The 18,638-nt window shown below is 40.8% G+C and overlaps 3 protein-coding genes across 6 annotated transcripts; 2 read left to right on the top strand and 1 right to left on the bottom strand.

The window, feature by feature from the left end:
* The first annotated feature begins 616 nt into the window (after positions 1-616).
* Positions 617-3,838, top strand: LOC122414896 (retinol dehydrogenase 12-like). Its single transcript, XM_043426560.1, has 4 exons — positions 617-1,052; positions 1,196-1,431; positions 1,574-1,871; positions 2,001-3,838. The coding sequence occupies exons 1-4, from the start codon at positions 768-770 to the stop codon at positions 2,202-2,204; spliced, it is 1,023 nt and encodes a 340-aa protein (XP_043282495.1). The 5' UTR covers positions 617-767; the 3' UTR covers positions 2,205-3,838.
* Positions 3,817-8,613, bottom strand: Uvrag (UV-resistance associated gene). Of its 3 annotated transcripts, none has more exons than XM_043426508.1 (9): positions 8,469-8,613; positions 8,090-8,272; positions 7,758-7,962; positions 6,847-7,434; positions 6,311-6,710; positions 6,003-6,173; positions 4,812-5,858; positions 4,613-4,718; positions 3,817-4,396 (listed from the first exon to the last, which is right to left on the bottom strand). In XM_043426508.1, the coding sequence occupies exons 2-9, from the start codon at positions 8,192-8,194 to the stop codon at positions 4,187-4,189; spliced, it is 2,832 nt and encodes a 943-aa protein (XP_043282443.1). In that variant the 5' UTR covers positions 8,195-8,272; positions 8,469-8,613; the 3' UTR covers positions 3,817-4,186. The 3 variants fall into 3 exon arrangements, with proteins under 3 accessions (XP_043282443.1, XP_043282442.1, XP_043282444.1); XM_043426507.1 differs by having other exon boundaries at positions 8,366-8,608; XM_043426509.1 differs by lacking the exon at positions 8,469-8,613 and having other exon boundaries at positions 8,090-8,284.
* A 1,673-nt stretch (positions 8,614-10,286) lies between these two features.
* On the top strand, positions 10,287-17,303 carry Smurf (SMAD specific E3 ubiquitin protein ligase). 2 transcript variants are annotated; one of them, XM_043426511.1, is made up of 8 exons: positions 10,287-10,822; positions 11,783-11,821; positions 11,915-12,023; positions 12,269-12,402; positions 12,540-12,804; positions 12,894-13,778; positions 14,013-15,109; positions 15,260-17,303. In XM_043426511.1, exons 1-8 carry the CDS (start codon positions 10,768-10,770, stop codon positions 15,445-15,447), a joined length of 2,772 nt encoding a protein of 923 aa, XP_043282446.1. In that variant the 5' UTR covers positions 10,287-10,767; the 3' UTR covers positions 15,448-17,303. The 2 variants fall into 2 exon arrangements, with proteins under 2 accessions (XP_043282446.1, XP_043282445.1); XM_043426510.1 differs by having other exon boundaries at positions 14,010-15,109.
* Positions 17,304-18,638: the final 1,335 nt, after the last annotated feature.

Here is an 18,638-nt window from a genome sequence, read left to right as displayed (position 1 = left end):
TAGTTATATTTGAATATTTTGTTTTTCGTTTTGAGTCTAGCTTACTCATATTGTTTCAAAATTTTTTTGTGTTTTCTGGAGTTTTTCTCCTATTATTGTTCTCTGTAATTTTGCCTTCACGCAGCAGGGCATAAATAAACCATACAATCAATCAATCTCTCTCTGACCTGAGGATGAGCCAACACAAACAAAGAAAGAAAAAGAAAGGACTCGGTCGTCGAACCTGAGGTCGACGTCTTATTTCCGTGTTCGATTAATTCCCAGCACTGAAACTAATGAAAGGCTCCGCGTGTATTTTTACATTTTATTCGAACAAGTGACAAAAGTGACAATGTATAATAATATCAGTTAATTAAACGAAATAATTAAATTTTCATTGACTCCTCAACATATAAAGACAATGCGACATAGGGTATATGCTTATATGTAATTCACAGTCTCGGCGGTGTGCCTTGTGACTTCCCTGAAATTGCCTATTATTCTATTGTTTCTTCTCCTTTGCTCAACAACACAGCACATATTCAAATGATATAAATAAATTCAAATTCAAAAACAATACATATATATATATATATATAGAGGAGCTCACCTTGGCCGAAGCGGTGCGTGCGTGTGTATATTACCAGTGGCCAGGCTAGCATCACGGACGACACGGAAGTGAGCCTAGCCAAAAAGTTGAAGATGAAGAAGAAGAAAGAAAAATAAAAAAATACATCAGCAGCTTCACCGCCATCTCCATGTGATTAAACAATATTATTAGTGATAAAATGTTAATGAACGGTTGGAACAGTCTCGTTTATGTGTTCGCACCGTTATTATTCATATTCGGTTTGGTACGAAAGTGTCGCGAACGAACGTGGGGAACGTGCAGAGGTTCGAGTAATCTTCAGGGACGAGTTTATCTCGTAACCGGCGCAAATTCGGGCATTGGCAAGGAGACCGTCCGCGAGCTCGTCAAACGAAATGCACGTGTTATCATGGCCTGTAGGAACATTGATAGCGCGAGAAGCGTCATGTCGGAAATCCGTCGGAAAACAACAACCGGCGAAATGGTTAGTTCTCGCAGCCTATATATAGCTGCTTTTTCTTTTTCATATCTCGTTGATCTTGTCTACAATGTCTACGTCGTGTTAGCTACGCGCGATGCGGCCAACTTTCGAATTTTCATTTGATTCGATCGTCTTTTTCAATGCAGATTCCCATGAAATTGGACTTGGCTTGCCTCGGCTCGATACGCGAATTCGCCGAGTCCGTTCTCCGGGATTTTCCCAAAATTGATGCTTTAATAAACAACGCCGGTGTTTACGTACCCATGAAAGATAAAGCGGTGACCAGCGACGGATTTGAAATCCATTTTGGAGTTAATCATTTGGGCCACTTTCTTCTCACTAATTTACTCTTGGAACGTCTTGGGAAATCTGCGCCCAGCCGGTACGCCAACATCCCTCGCTCTTTATTTTCTCCATCGCGGCTTCTGCAAATTTTATCCATTTACTACTTTTCTCTCTCTTCCTTTTTCACGCAAACGAATTTTGCTTATCTTTGTTATTAACCTGCCGTCAATGCGATCCAGGATAGTTGTGGTGACTTCCAAACTCTTGGAATCAGGAACGATCGACTTTGACAATCTGAACGGCGAATCAAAAATACCGACGAAAGGACGAATGAATCCCTGCTACTGCAATTCCAAACTAGCCAATGCTTATTTCGCCATGGAACTGTCAAGGAGATTACAAAATTCAGGAATCTGCGTCTACTCGGTTTGTCCAGGATTCACGTACACAGGACTTTTCAGATATGTCAAGCGAAGCTGGTTTCATTACGTAGTCTTTTCGCCGTTTGCTCTTCTTTTCCTGCGAACCGCGCATCAGGTTATCAAAACTTTTCATATACCCCATCTCCGGGGGGAATAATTTTTTTCTTTACCCCTACGCCTGATCGTTCTATTTCTAACGCAGCTCAGCATCAATTTATAAATTTTTTATTTTTTTCGCTTCTAGGGAGCTCAAACGGTGCTTTGCTGCGCGACGGATCCTTCGCTTTCGGGTGAAAGCGGCCTCTTGTATCGCGACTGCAAAGTTTATAAACCCAAGATAGAATTGAGCCCTGAAATCGGTTTGAGGCTTTGGGAAGTTAGTGCCAAACTTGTAGGGTTAAACGAAAAACCTCGTCGTCAAGATCATTCGTTGATGATTGACGAGTGAATTATTATCATGCCGAGTTGACATTATTTGAATAATTACCATTAAGTCGCGCGGTCTTCATTTATCCTCTGGATAAACAAGAAGCAGCGAATACGAGTTTTTCTCACACTTACCAAAACTGTGGCGATTTTCATGCTAACGTAGGGGAGGGGTGGGGGACAATACAGGGCGAACTGCTGACCGCTCAGTAAATTCCGTATTCTGAGGCAAAGTAACCCGAAAAAATTCATTGTTTCTCAAGAAACTCATATAATTGCAAGTTCGAGAGGGTGCATGAGGAATCGATGTACAAATTACTGATAGATGTCCATTTTTGTTCCGATTGTCAAATATTAATACCAGATGACGAATTCAGTCTTTTATTCGGTGAGAAAAATCCATTGAAAAGCCTGATCGCTAATCATTTGAACTTGTCAATGATCGATTTTCATCGCATCTTGGGAAGAGTGGCTACTTATTTGCTCCGAAAAAATCATTCAAGCAGATTCGTAAAAAAAGGACGGAAAAAGAATGTTGGGACTCAACAATAGTGGAAAGGTCATTGCGTTTTGATGTAATTAACTGAAAGTTCATTTTCCGTATGAAAAAAAATTTTGTTTTTCTTTCTTTTTTTTTATCGCTGCCTTTACGTTTTATGCAGGAATAGTACATTATAACGTCTGTACACCGAAAATTGATAATTATAAATTCCTATTGCTGCACTTGCAAATAGGCGGTGACACTACCCCAAAAATATTTTTTTTTTTTTTTTCGAAATTACGGGTAACAAGAAGGAAGAAGTTGGGACTTAAAAATGCGTGAATATAACCCTATGCTCACCGATGAAGCTCGTTAAATTCTTTAAACAGGCCACTTTGCCGAAGATAATTCAAAATCTTTTAAATGAGACTTTTGCGCATGGATTCCGCGTTGTTATTGAAGTATCAATTGGGGAAACAAGTCTCAAGCGTTTACTCAATAATTCAAAAGGTCTGCTCGAGTGCTCGTGCTGCTCTATTTCTTTTAAACTGTTGTTGATGAATCGTTGATAACCGCTTGAATGCATGGTAACAACTTTGACAAAATTGCGGTGGTGGTGGCGGCGGCACAGATGTGATGACGATCCCGCATATACGAGATATAAATCACATTCTTATTTATCATAAAATTTAATTTTTTTCTCTTTTCTGATTTTTGTCATTATGAATACGCTGTTGAATTGCCGTTGCAAAGTAGGATTTATGAATGGCTGACTTATTCAAGGTATTCCTTTCGCGAATCCGAACATTTTACAATCAACGGATTTTTTATTAAAAGGTACAGTAAAAGTTAAGTAACGGGCTGTCGAATATTTCAACGAAATATTAATGGTAGCAGTTTTGAAAAAACGTCACAAGCAGAACACTTACAATAATTAATTACTTGAACATTATTGGATAAAAAAACTGATCGCCGCGTGATGCATTTTTATTAAGAGCCTGAGCAGATTTCGCATAAAGAATGAGGGCATTTCTTGTGCGCCGATAAAATACGGCCCTCTCCGAAAAAAAATACCTTGAATACCTAGGCACACACAGTAATAAGACAAAAATATACATGTATCAACACATACGTATGTATGTATATATCACAATTAAACTGTCAATTGCACTATATTTATTAACAACACTCTTGTTGAGACATCTACCATTCTTTAAGACAATTGTAATAGTAAAAAAAAAAATATGATTCCAAATTCGGCTGCCTTCAATCACGCAATCGAGCACGCGCGTAAAGTAGAGTAATAATCATCGCAAGGCCCATATTATTATATTGCCCTCATTTCATTGAATATAAATTCAGTGTTTTATTTCTCAAGTTTTTCTTTCTCGACAAAGAAAAAATTATCGGTAGACGACGAATGTGTCATTTATTATTCGAGATCACACGACCATTGAAAATTGCAAGGGTTGGAAAGGCGTACAGAGGAGAATTCGCTCGAATGAAAATTAAAAAAAAAAACCTTATATACGGGGTTTCATTACTTTAAAGCTAGTTCGTTTACTGGCCAATGCTTCGGTTCTTGCAAACACGCTTTCGGAACTTCGCCGTATGGAATCGATGTAGTCGGTCGAGGCATGAAATTCACACTTGACCTGTTGCTCGACATCCTTTTCAGCGAGAGCGCGGGAAATGAATTCTGATGACTCGCATCTATTATTCTCGGTCAGCAGCTGCAGCATGAATGAAACAACAATCGATTAAGATAAAAATAAAATGGATTTTTATAGGCTGGGATCAAATTTCAGATGCATCGCGATATTCTTTTAAAAAACAATTCGATCGAATTCGCACAACCTCTGAAAGCGAAAAATGAATAATTGTTTGTTTGGTGTTTTTTTTTTTTTTTTTTTTTTTTTTTTCCCCTCGTTTTTATATAATACTCATACCAACTGACTGTACTCCGCCGTAGTTTCGTTCGAGCTTGGACTCGAGCCGGTTCCGCGAGTGCCGTCAACAAATTCATCCCGAGTATTTTTCTCATCCAATCTGAATCTGAAAGAATATATTGAAAAATATTTAACTTGCGAGATTGCGTAAGAACCTGAAAAAGTTGAACTGCTTTTTCGCGTTCCTTTAAAAACTCACTTTCCATCCGATCGATAGCCGCGCGTCGTCATTAAACCAGTCATACCGCCGGCGGACAACTTATTTTCCGGATAGCTGGAAGCTGTCCCGCGAACCTCAATCGATAAAGTCTTTTTACAATCGTAACTACGAGTGCGCTTGTCGTCCAGCGACGCGCTACAGTTGATGCACGTGTTTTCGCTATTGATAGATATTTTTGACAATAAATTACTACTACATTCCGAACGTTGTCCGAGCTCGGTGAGGGTTTCTTGGCTCTTGTCACGATCGTACAGCGAATAAACATCGGCGGTGCTCTCACCGGACGACAGGCTCTTGCCGTCAATATCATTGGAGATGACGGATTCACGGTAGCAGGTCTCTCTCAAATTTATCGAATAATCGTTCAATGTCGCGTCACCGTTGATCGTTGATCGGTCGAGGTTCGTGGAACTGGTGCCGCCACCGCTTATTGGACTACATTCTTCCATGTCATTCTGACTTGTGCTCAGCGCCATTTCGCAACTACTTATAGAATTGGAACTTCGCTGTTTCGAGCTCGCAGAATCTTCGGTCGTGTCCGACAAAGCTTCTTTCTTAGATACCGAGACCGGTATGACGATCTCAATGTCTCTCCCGGTAACAATCAAATCCCGCGTTGGTACGCGCTTGGCGATTCTGCTGCTGCCGCGAGGCAACGATCCATCAATGTCCTTCTCGAAAACCGTGTCGTCAAGAGTCTCATCGCTGCTTGTTATTTCACTAGGTAATGAGAGATGCTTGGTCGCGTCTATCGCGCTTTCCTCCGATTTACAAATGCGTTTTGATTGAACGCTCAGCACATTCAAGTGCGAAGACGACGGCATATCCAGGCCTTGATCCAAAGACGAACCCAATGTGGTCTTGACATTTCTCAATTGGTTCCCCAATTTCGGCGTTCGTGGACATTTATCAAACGCTCCTTTCTGAATCGGCGGTGTCAAAGATAGCGCATTGTTGCGCTTTCCGTTTCCGCCCATATCAATGTCCAACGACGACCCGGATAACGTTCGTTTTGTAATATCCAAGCTGTGTGGACGCGCGCGCGCGCACGCGTTTAAAAACCGAAAAATAATCAAATAATTAATAACGAGCATTTGCCAAATTCGGGTGTTAAACTGTTATAGAATTGAAATTTAATGAAGTCACGGCCGTATATATATATATACTCACGGCTGATTTGGTTTGATATTGATCATGAGAGAGGTTAAATTCGGCAGAGTCGCTCTCAAATCAAAGGTCGGCAGACCGCAATACCATCGAAGTTGGGCAATGTTTTTGTTCAAGAGATAAACCGCGTAGTGAAATTGGAGCTTATCTTTGCTCCGAGCAAACAGTGGAAACCTAAGGGAACCGATATATTAAATATTTGATAAAATGTGATGCCCCCCTGGTACCGCCAACGGTTGGGGGAGAAACAAAAAAAAAAAAAATTTTTTCTTCGAACGACAAAGTACAAAACGATGTAGTACAATACTCACTGTCTCTCGTTGTCAGGAAGGCTATTGGTAACGTGATCAACGATACGGCTACGGGATCCATAATGCAAGATTGGATATCTCGTTGGTACATTGAGGAAATTGGCAATCATTTGTGTGGTATGAGCGACGAAACCCAGAGCAACGGCAACTTGAGTATCATTCGACGATTCTAATTCCTCGCTATCAGGCAAATGCACATTATTGATGGTATACTTTTTCTCTTTCTCCTGATCGATTGGATATATCAGACCCAATTCGGAGATCAGTTGACGACGTCGGTGTGCCAATTTGGACGTTGTTTGCATGTAAACGTCACGCGTTTCCGAGTGTATCTGACGCCATTCCCGTAATCTTTCGATGTCTTTGTTCAATTCTCGATACCTTTCCATGAGCTCCGAGCCTGATGACACGAGAACAAAACGAAATGTAAATAAAAAAAAAAAAAAAAACATAACCAACGATTCGATTTGCTAACGCAAAGACACTATTTTCAAGTGCGCGCGCGCGTGTTGAAGCATGCAGGAAAAATCACATACCATGATCTTGATTCTTCTCCATAATATTCATACGCAATTGATTCAAGCTTCTCAATTCTCCCATTTTTCTTATTCTCTCTTGTTCCAACAACTTAGTCCGGAACTTGGCAACTTCGAGTTCCTTTCGTATCCTCAGGATTTCAGCCTTCTTTTCTCTGCTTAATTTCTTCGGTTGTAACAATCGATTGAGCGAGGTTTGTTTGTACTTGGGCGATTTGATTTGATCACCCGAGGCTATTGTCTCCCGCAACGTCTGTAACGATTCGGTTTGTTGTTTCAACGCTTGCATTTTGCTTCTCAAACTGGTGAGCTTGACCACGGTGTAGCTGTCGCGTATCTCGATCGCTGGTATCGACATACGAAGATATCGCTTGTCGTCCGAATTTTTAATGAGGCAATACGAGGGAGCGAAGAAACCCCCGTGCAAATGAAATATCAACGAATCGTCGCGCAATATTGTATGAAAATTCGATGGTGATTTCGGTCCAATATAAGCCAGACCGGAGAAAGATATTCTCCACGCGAACACGCTCATGTCCGACGTAGAATCCTTCAAATTCGTTCTCCTCCATAAACGTACAACAATTTCTGAAGAAAAAAAAAAAAAAAAACATTAATTATTATTGAAATACTAATATAATTGGCTTGATCAAAGTTTCAGTTATGCGGCAATGACATCGTTACACGGTGACGAACCGCGCGAACACGAATGATAGTCAAATCATTGTTCAAACATTGATCGATCAATGCTTGATAATATCTATATCTATATACATACATCGAGTTTTTATTTTTATCATTAACATTCGTAGCTCAACCCATGGAATACCCAACAACGTTTCTCATTCGTTCTTTTTAATGAGTATCTTTTGAGCGTCGCAAAAGTTTTGCTGAAAAAAATTGATAATTACCACTGGCGGCGGACAATCCTGTTGCGTGAATGGTAGGCACCTCGAGGCTGGCCCATCTTGCGCTAACGTTGTCAATAGTTTCGCTCGTGTAAAACGGCGATGACATGCTAGATCTGTGCAAGGTATAGTAGAACCAGCATGTCTCATGTTTCTCATCAATTTCCAAGTTGTATCCAATTACTCGAACGAGACTTCTCAATCTTAGCTATTGAAAAATGAAAGCATATACGGAACGAGGCTCGATTAATGTTTTTTCTCAACGGTGCAAAAATTGACTTTGGTTCTTAATTGTAGCCGATAAAATCTGCATAAGCATTTGATCATTGGGATACCTGCTGCGTAGCAAGGGGAAGCCAAGTTTTGTATCGCGGTGCTATACGTGGTTGCAGCGTCAGATCCAAATCCCTGACAAAACATTGCGAGCTTTTTCCATCCATCCTTTGTGCTCATGGCATAAAGAATACGCAGTTGTTGACTATTTGTTCACTCTGCCACCAGCAGCCACCAGACTTTGCCTAGGTGGCAGTATAAAAAACATTGAAAGGTTAGGTACCTTTCAATGTTTTTTATACTGTAGTGATTGGATTACAAACGAAATGGCGTTTTACATAAATATATTTGTAGGTCGCACGTTGCGCGGCTCATATTAATTACGATCGTGGTTCACCACCACATGATAAAACTATACGATTTACACTTATTCTCACATACAAATACAATTGTGACGCTCGATCAGCTGTAGTTGTTGTTGCTGTTTTTTTTTCCTTATTTCCTCACTTCTTTTCTATATGTAATCGTAAATATTTTCATCTGTTATTGTTCAGTGGGTACTTGTCTCGCTATCGAACGTCGAACACACAACTAAAATGAACATTCGAGATTCGAGATTTTTTTACCAAAGTGACAGCCGCCGCCGCCGCCGCCGCCGCCGCCGCCGCGAGCCTGCTGGGACAGGAGGGAGGCATTATTGTGGCGGGTGATGTGTTTGATCGTTTGATGCATGCAATTGTTGGTGTCGTTCGTGTTGGTATAATATGGTACGTATGATTAAGCAGTGAAAGGAAATTCGGGTACATAGGTAATCAAAATTTTATCGTCGCGGGGATATGATTGCAGAAAAACGATAACCATAAAGGAAAAGATAGAAGTCATATATCGTCGGGGATCTGTACGCGCGTTATTAGCTCACCCATGCGGCATTGAATATGGTTATATTATAGAAACTTATATATATACGACGAGGAAATAGTAATTAATTTTGCATTTCTGACTTTTCTGAATAATATGTAAACAATTTTGTCGAGCTTTATATATATCGGCGAGAGCCTCAGGCCAGCAGACGACAAGGCTGTCAATGCACTTGTCAAGCACTTTTGTCCCGACACTCTACCGAGTCTCTTGCTTGATTGGGTGCGATGGTCGCCTCGCGGATAAAAAATCGACGCTTGTCTATGAAGATTATATAGTTTAATTTATATAGTGAAATATCAAAAACAAAAATCCATGGGAAATTTCGGGATAAAGAAATTTAAATCACCTCATCGGAGCATGATCGGTTGTCGCCGAGACGATCATTTATTTATATGGATAAAAAATCAGATGCTCGTTATTAGAAAAATCATTTTATATGTTGAATAAAAGCTTGTCAGGCGGATGTCTTCTCTGATCGTGAGTTGAAAAATTTTTATGTTTGTGGCCTCTGCATACTGCGCGCCTGCCCGCGATGAGCGATGAGAGCGACGAGCGGATACATCGTCCGAAAAATCAGAGTTCTTATTGGCTATCACTCGTCCGCTCATCGCGCAGAGTGTGCAGAGGCCATTTTACACGGCGCTTTTATTCCGTTTTAGGCCCGCTACACATGGTCAATAATATTGCACAATAATATTGCACAATACGTTTATATGGTGTGTAGTGCGCCATAAATTTAAGATAGCTCAAACTTCTGTTCAATACTACATCGACACGTTCAATAATATGGTGCAATCACCTATATTACGCAATATTATTGATCGTGTGTAGCAGGCCTTAGTTATATCAATATAGATATACAAAATATACATATATTTCGATATATATAAATGTACCCGTATATATCTATACAAAACCAGAATAAGAGCGACGTGTAAACGTAATCAATGTCAATAGTGTAATATTTGGTAATATGTAATAAACGATGATTGGTTTAGTTGTTGAAAATTTGAAATAAAATTCGTCAAAATGAAAATTCAATACAATAAATGGAAAAATTAAATCAAAGTTGTTGAGAACCTTCTGTCGTCGAATCTTTTTTATCGACGGAAAAAACCGTAGCACACGAACTAGACCCTATATAATGTTAGGCTAGGTTCTTCTTGAGTCCTAGTGTGTGACACAATTCTCCACCACCTCCACCACCGATTGTTGTTGTTGTTGTTGTTGTTGTTGTTGTTGTTGTTGTTGTTCCTCACTATAGGAATTTCCATTTCGTAGTGTTTTTCACAATAGTTCTTTTGTTCGTGTTTTTAACATTAGTTTGTGTTTTTTAATAACACTACTATAAAAAAAAACAACAAACGCAGCACATTCAGAAATCAAAAAATAATCAGCCAAATTCATGGAGGTTGTGCTTTCCACCTTGCACAACGACGAGAGCCGTGAGCGAGCAGTAGTAGTACAGTAGTACAGTAGTAGGGTAGTAGTAAGCAGCAACAGCATCGCAGCAGCGGACGGCGGTATCGCATCAAACTACGATTCACGGTTACATGGATACTAAAAGATACTACACACCACTATACAACACACACTACTACAACGTGAAAGTGGCGTATATGATGCGCGGTTAGTGCGCCCGCGGGGAGTACTCGGGGGACAAGCATTGAGGAATAAAATAAAATAGGAGGTGTGCGTGCGTACGTGTATGTATGCGTGTGATGCGGGGGCAGCGGCTCTACTCCGGGGTTGGCCAGAGTTTTATTTACCAATTAAAAGTAGCCGATGTTCGGTGCGGGGCGTTAAATGTGCGTGAAAAATGTCGAATCCCGGCGGTAGCAGGAGGAACGGGGCGACAAAGATCCGTCTTACGAGTGAGTTTATCAATTTTCTGGGTCCATATAAGAAAGAATAAGAAAAAAGGCTGTGGCGAAGTTCTAGTATGCCGCGAACGTGAAAGTTGGTTTTTTACTGCTCTTTTTCATCAGCACTCCCTGTTGGGAAACCGTCATCATCGTCGTCGTCGTCGTCGTCGTCGTCGTCGTCGTCGTTGTTGCGTTTGTCAGTGTCGTCGTCTTCGTCCCAAAGTGATTTCGAGCGAACACTAAGATTTTCAGCTCTTATATCAATCCCTCAAATGGATCGCCAACTTGGATTGAATTCAATATGGCCTTCGTCTTTACCAATGACGTTTTTCACCTTCTTTTTTTCTCACCACCGCGATTGCATTAACGCACGGTATAATATAATGTAAAAATGCGTAAATGTCTTCGAGAACGTCAAGAACGTCGTCTCGGTTGGCTGAACTGACCAAACGTCTGTTCATGCGTGCTTATCTGCGTGCGTGCCTACTGCATTTATGTAGATACGTTTGAATATTCGCTCCTGCAGGGTTATATGACGAATTTCTTCCTTGTCACACTACGACGACGACGACGACGACGACGACGACGACGACGACGACGACGACGACGACGACGACGACGACGACGACGACGAGACTATAGGCTCTCTCCGATTCTCGAGGAAAACTGTACTCACGCGATTCGAGAGACTTGAGCACGTTGAATAATCTTATTGATTCAATTGATTTTCATCAATTATGCATCACCTAAGTTCACAAAATTCACTTTTAATTCGATTTACTTTTCTCTGTCCGTGTGTGTAAAAAGTGTGTGCGTATACAAAAAGAATTATTACCCGTTTGCTCAGAAATTCTCACTCCATATTTTTCATCAAGTCAACCATTTTATTTTCTCGTAGCAGAAAATAAAATTTTCTGAAATTTTCTATCGTCAATATTTCAAAGAGATAACATCTATTTTTTTTTACAGTCCTGTGCGCCCGCAATCTAGCCAGAAAGGATCTGTTCCGTAAGTATTTGGAACAAAGAAGTTCCAAACACGTGGCAATGTTCTTTGTTGCAATAATGTTTTTGTTTTACCAAGTTTGATATTACGATTCAGGGCTGCCCGATCCATTTGCCAAAATTACTGTAGATGGCTCTGGTCAGTGTCATAGTACCGACACCTGTACGGCCACCCTCGATCCTAAGTGGAATCAACACTACGATTTGTGAGTACCGCTGTTTTCTCATTATTATTCACGTTACAAGCAGCACTTGGTTTTAAAAAAAATTTTTAAAAAGTAAAACTCGTGTTGTACTCTTGCACTCACATTTTGCAATCTCCAAAATTTCGTTTAAACTTTTGAATACCGTCGTATACAGCCATTTATTTGTATGAACTAAAAAAAAGAGACAACTGAAGAAAAACATAAACATAGACACGATGACAAAATTGTATGTATATTAATTGCAGATACATTGGTAAAAATGATGGTATCACAATATCGGTATGGAATCACAGAAAAATTCACAAGAAACAGGGAGGTGGATTTTTGGGATGCGTCAGGATAGTTTGCAACACCATACAGAGGCTCAAAGACACAGGATGTAAGTAAAATTTCTATGATATTTCAATGCAATATATATATATATATATATATGATATTCGAGGAAAGATTTTGAGACAAGCTAATGGTTAAATTGACCCGGTGGGGTCGTGGAATCGGCTTAATTTTGGAACGTAGATCAGCGTCTCGATCTGTGCAAAGCTCACACGGACGATACGGACGTAGTCAAGGGTCAAATCGTAGTTTCACTCTTATCGCGAGATGGTCACAACGGAGCTGTTAGCAACACGGTTGGTCATAACGCCGTTGTCGATGTTCTGGGTGATCTTAGTTGTCCAACTGATTTACCTGACGGTTGGGAGGAGAGAAGAACCCAAAGCGGTCGTCTCTATTACGTAAATCATTGCACCAAGAGTACACAATGGATACGCCCTAATTCTCGGTAATAATATTAATAATCGGTGCTTTCGATAAATTTCATTCATAGTGAAAATGATAACCGAGTCTTGATGATTTATCCGCGACGAACAGACCGACAAACCCGATAATACCGACGACACCGGAACATCCGGCTCCTCCGATATCGGAACCAACATCACCGAGCGGTAGCGGGACACCGCCAACGACACGATCGGACAGTCCGCCTCACAGAAGTCAACAGGATTCCTGGAACATTGATGGAACCCCGAATAGAACCCCGAGCAGAACACCAAGCAGGGAAAGTTCAACGCACAATACGCCGAGGAATACACCAACTCAGCAGCATCAACAGATTCACGGTAACCAAGGGAAAGCTCCTCCGCTCGTCGGAAACTCGACTGCAACATCGGCGTCAAACGCATTGAGGGAACGTCGCGCGGCCCGCAACAATGACGAACAAAACGCGAATCAAACGCCAAACGGGAGACAAAATGTGGGCCAGCCGCGACGGCCCGGTCGAACGAACAGAAATCGAAACGGAGGATTATCCGAAAGACGTAACGAAGCGCAGCAACCTTCGGATTTGCCACGCGGTTACGAGATGCGCCAGACTCAACAGGGACAAGTTTATTTCTATCACGTGCCCAGTGGAGCATCAACCTGGCACGATCCACGAATACCGCGTGATTTACCAGCGAACGAATTGGCAAATGAGCTCGGTCCGTTGCCAAGCGGATGGGAAATGCGACAAACGGCAAGTGGTCGAGTTTATTTCGTCGATCATAATAATCGAACGACACAGTTTACGGACCCACGATTATCAAGTCAGATTATTAGCAATATATTGAAAAGACAAAACAACCTGAGCAACGGACAATCTAATCAGACGAATCAGAGTGGCGTAAGAAGCGGCGAACAAATGACGCTCGCGGAAAGTAACTCGTCATTTATGACCAATCAGACAACAACGAGAACAACAAACGGTAGTATCAATAGCAGCAGCAACGGTGGTGGTGGTGGTGGCGGCGGCGGCGGCGGCGGCAGCGGCAGCAGCAGCAGTAGCAGCAGCAGCAACAGCAGCAGCAGTAGCAGCAGCAGCAGTAGTAGTAACACTTGCAACACGAGCAACAATAATTCACCTACGACAGAAACGATTCAAACAATGGGTACAAGCAACGCGAGTACCTCCGTCGCGAACACTGCAGCCGCCGCCGCCACCGCCACCACCACCACCACCACCACCACCACTACCGCCGCCACCGCAGCTACGAGCGCTACTACGACGCCCAGCGTGGTAGGACAAACGATACCCTCGGACCTACCCAAAGAACTCATGGATAGTGAATTGTTGCCGAAATACAAAAGAGATCTCGTGGCTAAACTAAAATGTTTGAGGGCCGAGTTGAACGCTCTGCAACCACAGAGCGGCCATTGCCGTCTCGAAGTAACCAGAAATGAGATATTCGAAGAATCGTACAGGCTCATCATGAAAATGCGCCCGAAAGATATGAGGAAACGTCTTATGGTGAAATTTCGGGGAGAGGAGGGCCTCGATTACGGTGGACCGGCGAGAGAATGGCTCTATCTTTTATCTCACGAAATGTTGAATCCCCAGTATGGGCTCTTTCAATATTCTCGGGACGACAATTATACGTTGCAAATAAATCCGGATTCAGGAATAAATCCAGAACATTTGTCCTACTTTCATTTTGCCGGTAGAATCATTGGTATCGCTGTGTTTCATGGTCATCACATTGACGGAGGTTTCACAACGCCTTTTTACAAAATGTTGCTCAATAAAGCAATTACTCTGAGCGATATCGAAGGGGTTGATCCGGAATTGCACAGAAGTTTAACGTGGATGCTCGAAAACAGTATAGACGGTGTATTGGAGGCGGCTTTTGCGGTTGAGCATAGTAGCTTTGGCGTGTTGAGAAATCACGAGTTGAAACCCGGAGGCAAAGAGATCATCGTTACTGAGGAGAACAAAAGAGAATACGTCAAGTTGTACGTTAATTATCGATTTATGCGAGGCATCGAGCAACAATTTTTGGCTCTTCAAAAAGGTTTTCACGAATTAATACCCCCTCAATTATTAAGACCGTTTGACGAGCGCGAATTGGAACTCGTAATCGGTGGGCTTGGACAAATAGATATAAACGATTGGAAGCTCCATACGAGGCTTAAACATTGTACTCCGGAGACACCGGTTGTCAAATGGTTCTGGCAAATCGTCGAGTCGTACGGAGAAGAAATGAGAGCGAGACTATTGCAATTTGTCACCGGGAGCTCAAGGGTGCCGCTTCAAGGTTTCAAAGCTCTTCAGGGTGAGAATCGTCATTCCCCCCCCCCCCCCCCCCCCCCCCCAATATATCAAGGTCCAAGATCTATTGGTTCATCAGCAGTTGCGAGACAATTGCTGATGAATCAACGTAATCGTTTCGCTTGCATTATTTTAATTGATTAATATTTTTCAGGATCTACAGGATCCGCAGGACCACGTCTCTTCACGATTCACGCGGTCGACGCACCGAGCGAAAATCTACCCAAAGCTCATACCTGCTTCAATAGAATCGACATACCCCAGAGCTATCCTAATTATCAAAAGATGCTTGACAAGCTTACTCAAGCGGTTGAAGAAACTTGTGGCTTCGCGGTTGAATAATGCGCCCGAACGATCGTGGCATTCCGAAATGGAATATATATGAAACCAACAACAAGAGCCTTCACGGGCAGGCATATAAAAACAAGAAACTCGGCGGCTCACTTTACATTTTTTTTTTCTCTTGCAATCATTTCAACGAACGAGTCTCCGTGTAAGCACACATTGAGCGATCCATATCTTGAGATATATATAAGATAGACACAAGCAAATGCATATCCCCGAATTGCCTTAATCATTGAATCGGCAAGGTGAAAAAAACTCGAGAGGAAAATGAAAATTCCAATCGTTGGACGAAAAATGGGGCGAAAAGTTTTTGAAAAAACATGAATCAACTTATGACGAATTCGACCTAATGGTGCACCATTATGCTCGGCTGTGCAGTCCGAACGATTTATCTCGGTCTCGAACGGACACGTTTTAGGAGTAAAACATATCATCATCGTCGTCGTCGTTGTCGTCGTCGTCGTCGTCGTCGTCGTCAACGTCAACATCAACGTCATCGTCATCGTCATCGTCATCGTTTTGATTGAATATTACTTTATTTTTGTTTAAACACATTGTCGCACTGTACGTAAACAAAAGTCAATTAATCTTTCATATTAGTAACCTTTTGACGTTGAGCTTGTACGGTTGTACAAGAACCACGCTCGTATAAGAAAACAAACAATGATGATGGTACCAAGAGGATGAAAAAGTAACAAATTTCGCTATGAAACTAAGAAAGAGGTATTATTTAATTTATTATTCGTCGCAGTTGGATATTGAAATATTCATCTCCGGCTCAAGCATATCAAGAATCTGGATATCTGTCTCGCGAATGAAAGCATATATATATTTATATGTATTTACACATCAACGCGCGCGCGCGCGCACACACACACACACACACACACACACACACACACACACACACACACACACACACACACACACACACACACACACACACACTATTCCATACAATTCCGGTACAACTTTCTTCACTTCCCCCTGCCAAAAATTCATCGCTTCGTTTTTTTTTCTACGAGACCATTAAAAGAAACTAGAAGGTACTCCAGCATTTTTTGATTCTTCTGAACGGCGGTCGTTGAAAGAAAGAAGAAATCCAAAGCCGCAGAAAACCTCTCTCAAAATGTTTGAAATAAACGCTCAACTTCTCCCGTATATCAAGATCCATCAACTCTGGCCACGCATTCAAATATTTAATATAAAACTGGTAAAACACAAAAATAAATTATACTTCGAATGCGGGTGATAGTTAAAAATGCTCCGCATATAATTTTTCCAAAGAATTAATCGAATTGGCAGGGGTCGAAGAAAAAGTCGTCCGTCGAAATCGCTTCAAATACCTCGTATGCTATGGGGACTATGGGATGAGATATAGAAATTTTTCGGTAATTTTTTGTTTTTTTTTTGCGATTTACTCAAAGTTGCGAGATTAAAATCATTGTAAATAGTTGAATGAAAAGTGAGGAGCAGTGACAAAAATTTAAGAGGGGGGAGGACGGGCGACGGATAGAAAAGAGATGAAAAAAAGAAACAAACACCGAGTCAATGAATACACATGAAAATAGTACATTATAACACTAGGACGAAAAAGTTTTTCGTACGCGTGTTATACGAAATTTTATATTACGAGGTGCGGAAATGGGGGTTTTGTGTACGCAAAAGCGTCCATTTACGTACCGCGTGATATAAAAAATCTTTGATTAGCATTAGGTAGTAGACTCAGGGTCAACTATGGCGATTCGTTGATTCCCTTCGTTAAATAGGTTCAACCATTGTAACACTTGTAAACTAGCTTTAATTTAAAATTAATCACAAAATAGAAGAGAAAAGTCTATTTGAACCAAGAATTGTAGAGTTTGAAGAATTGCCTTGAACCATACGTTGTAAACGAATCGCGTTTAGATCGAAAATCTTCATATCACAGAAATATCATATTTTCCCATCAGTATATTCTTTTCCTCTCATTTCCATCTTTTTTTCATCATGAAAGCTACGGAAAGAATCAACTTTAAAACGGTCTTCCTCCAAATATGGCAGGGGATTAGTATTATTTTTTTTTCTTTCCTACTCCGCATGTCGGTGAGGTAAAATTCTAATTGGTACGAACTCGTAATTATGACTGCATCGGCTGAGTTGAAAATGGTAAATAAGGAAATCATGCACAGGAGCACGAAAAAATAAAATTTCGAACCTCTTTCGCCTTCAAATCGAATACGGAAAAAAATACTGTCGATTAATGTCAAAAAATGATGGGGACGAGTAAGTAAAGAACAACTGTCGCGCGTAAGTAAGTAACAAGAGAAAGAAAAAAAAACTTTCTTATCAATATTTTTATCAAACTGAAGAATAACTCTTTCAACTGTGCGGTGATGTACCCGAGCGATGTGGGTATCAGGGAAGTCAAAATATCCGATTTAGCATAGACATTCGTTGGAGGGATCTTTCATTTTTTCAATAAATCATATTTGCGAAAAGGCAAATAGTTGAAAGACCTTTGGAAACATAGCTCGAACGTATGCATGAAAAATACTCTCAATTATTATTAATTTGTTAAAATAATTTCACCTTCATTGATATCGAGAACGTAAACCAGACTCTCGATTGATTCTTTCGATTTACACACACGCATTAAAAATGGCAAAACTCCGTTTTTTCCTCATCATCGATGTTGACGTATTTTCGCGTCACACACTATGTATAAATAATTATCCCCGCAATTGGTGTTATTGCAATTATATTATTAGATTATTATTATTATCATCATTATTTCAATCATCAACATGATAGATATTTCTCCTTGCCCGTTTGAAAAAACGTCATGTCTACTATTATTGCACGTTTCTCACCTCTATATGAATGTCAACAACAGAGGGGAGGGGGTAAATGCTGAAGAAACAAACTGCCGCAATTCTACCATAAAAAACATGAAAAACTCCGAGCAAACAAAAATATTGTACATATATATATATATATATATATATATACATATATAAAAAATCTTTTCTCATTCTTTTCTCCTTTATTTTGTATTTTGGATGAAATGTATATTTTAATAAATAAAAATATCCACAAGTATCGAAACGCGCTCGGAGTCGTTGGACGATTTTTTTTCCTTCGAAGCCCGGGTTTTCCTCATTCCTCTCGTTTTAAGGAGTTACGGTACAGGCGATACAATGTTACCA

This window comes from Venturia canescens, chromosome 8 (assembly GCF_019457755.1).
Source record: "Venturia canescens isolate UGA chromosome 8, ASM1945775v1, whole genome shotgun sequence".
Taxonomy (NCBI): Eukaryota; Metazoa; Arthropoda; class Insecta; order Hymenoptera; family Ichneumonidae; genus Venturia; species Venturia canescens.
Note: the sequence above shows the minus strand (reverse complement) of the source record. Positions and strands in the feature narration are given on the sequence as shown.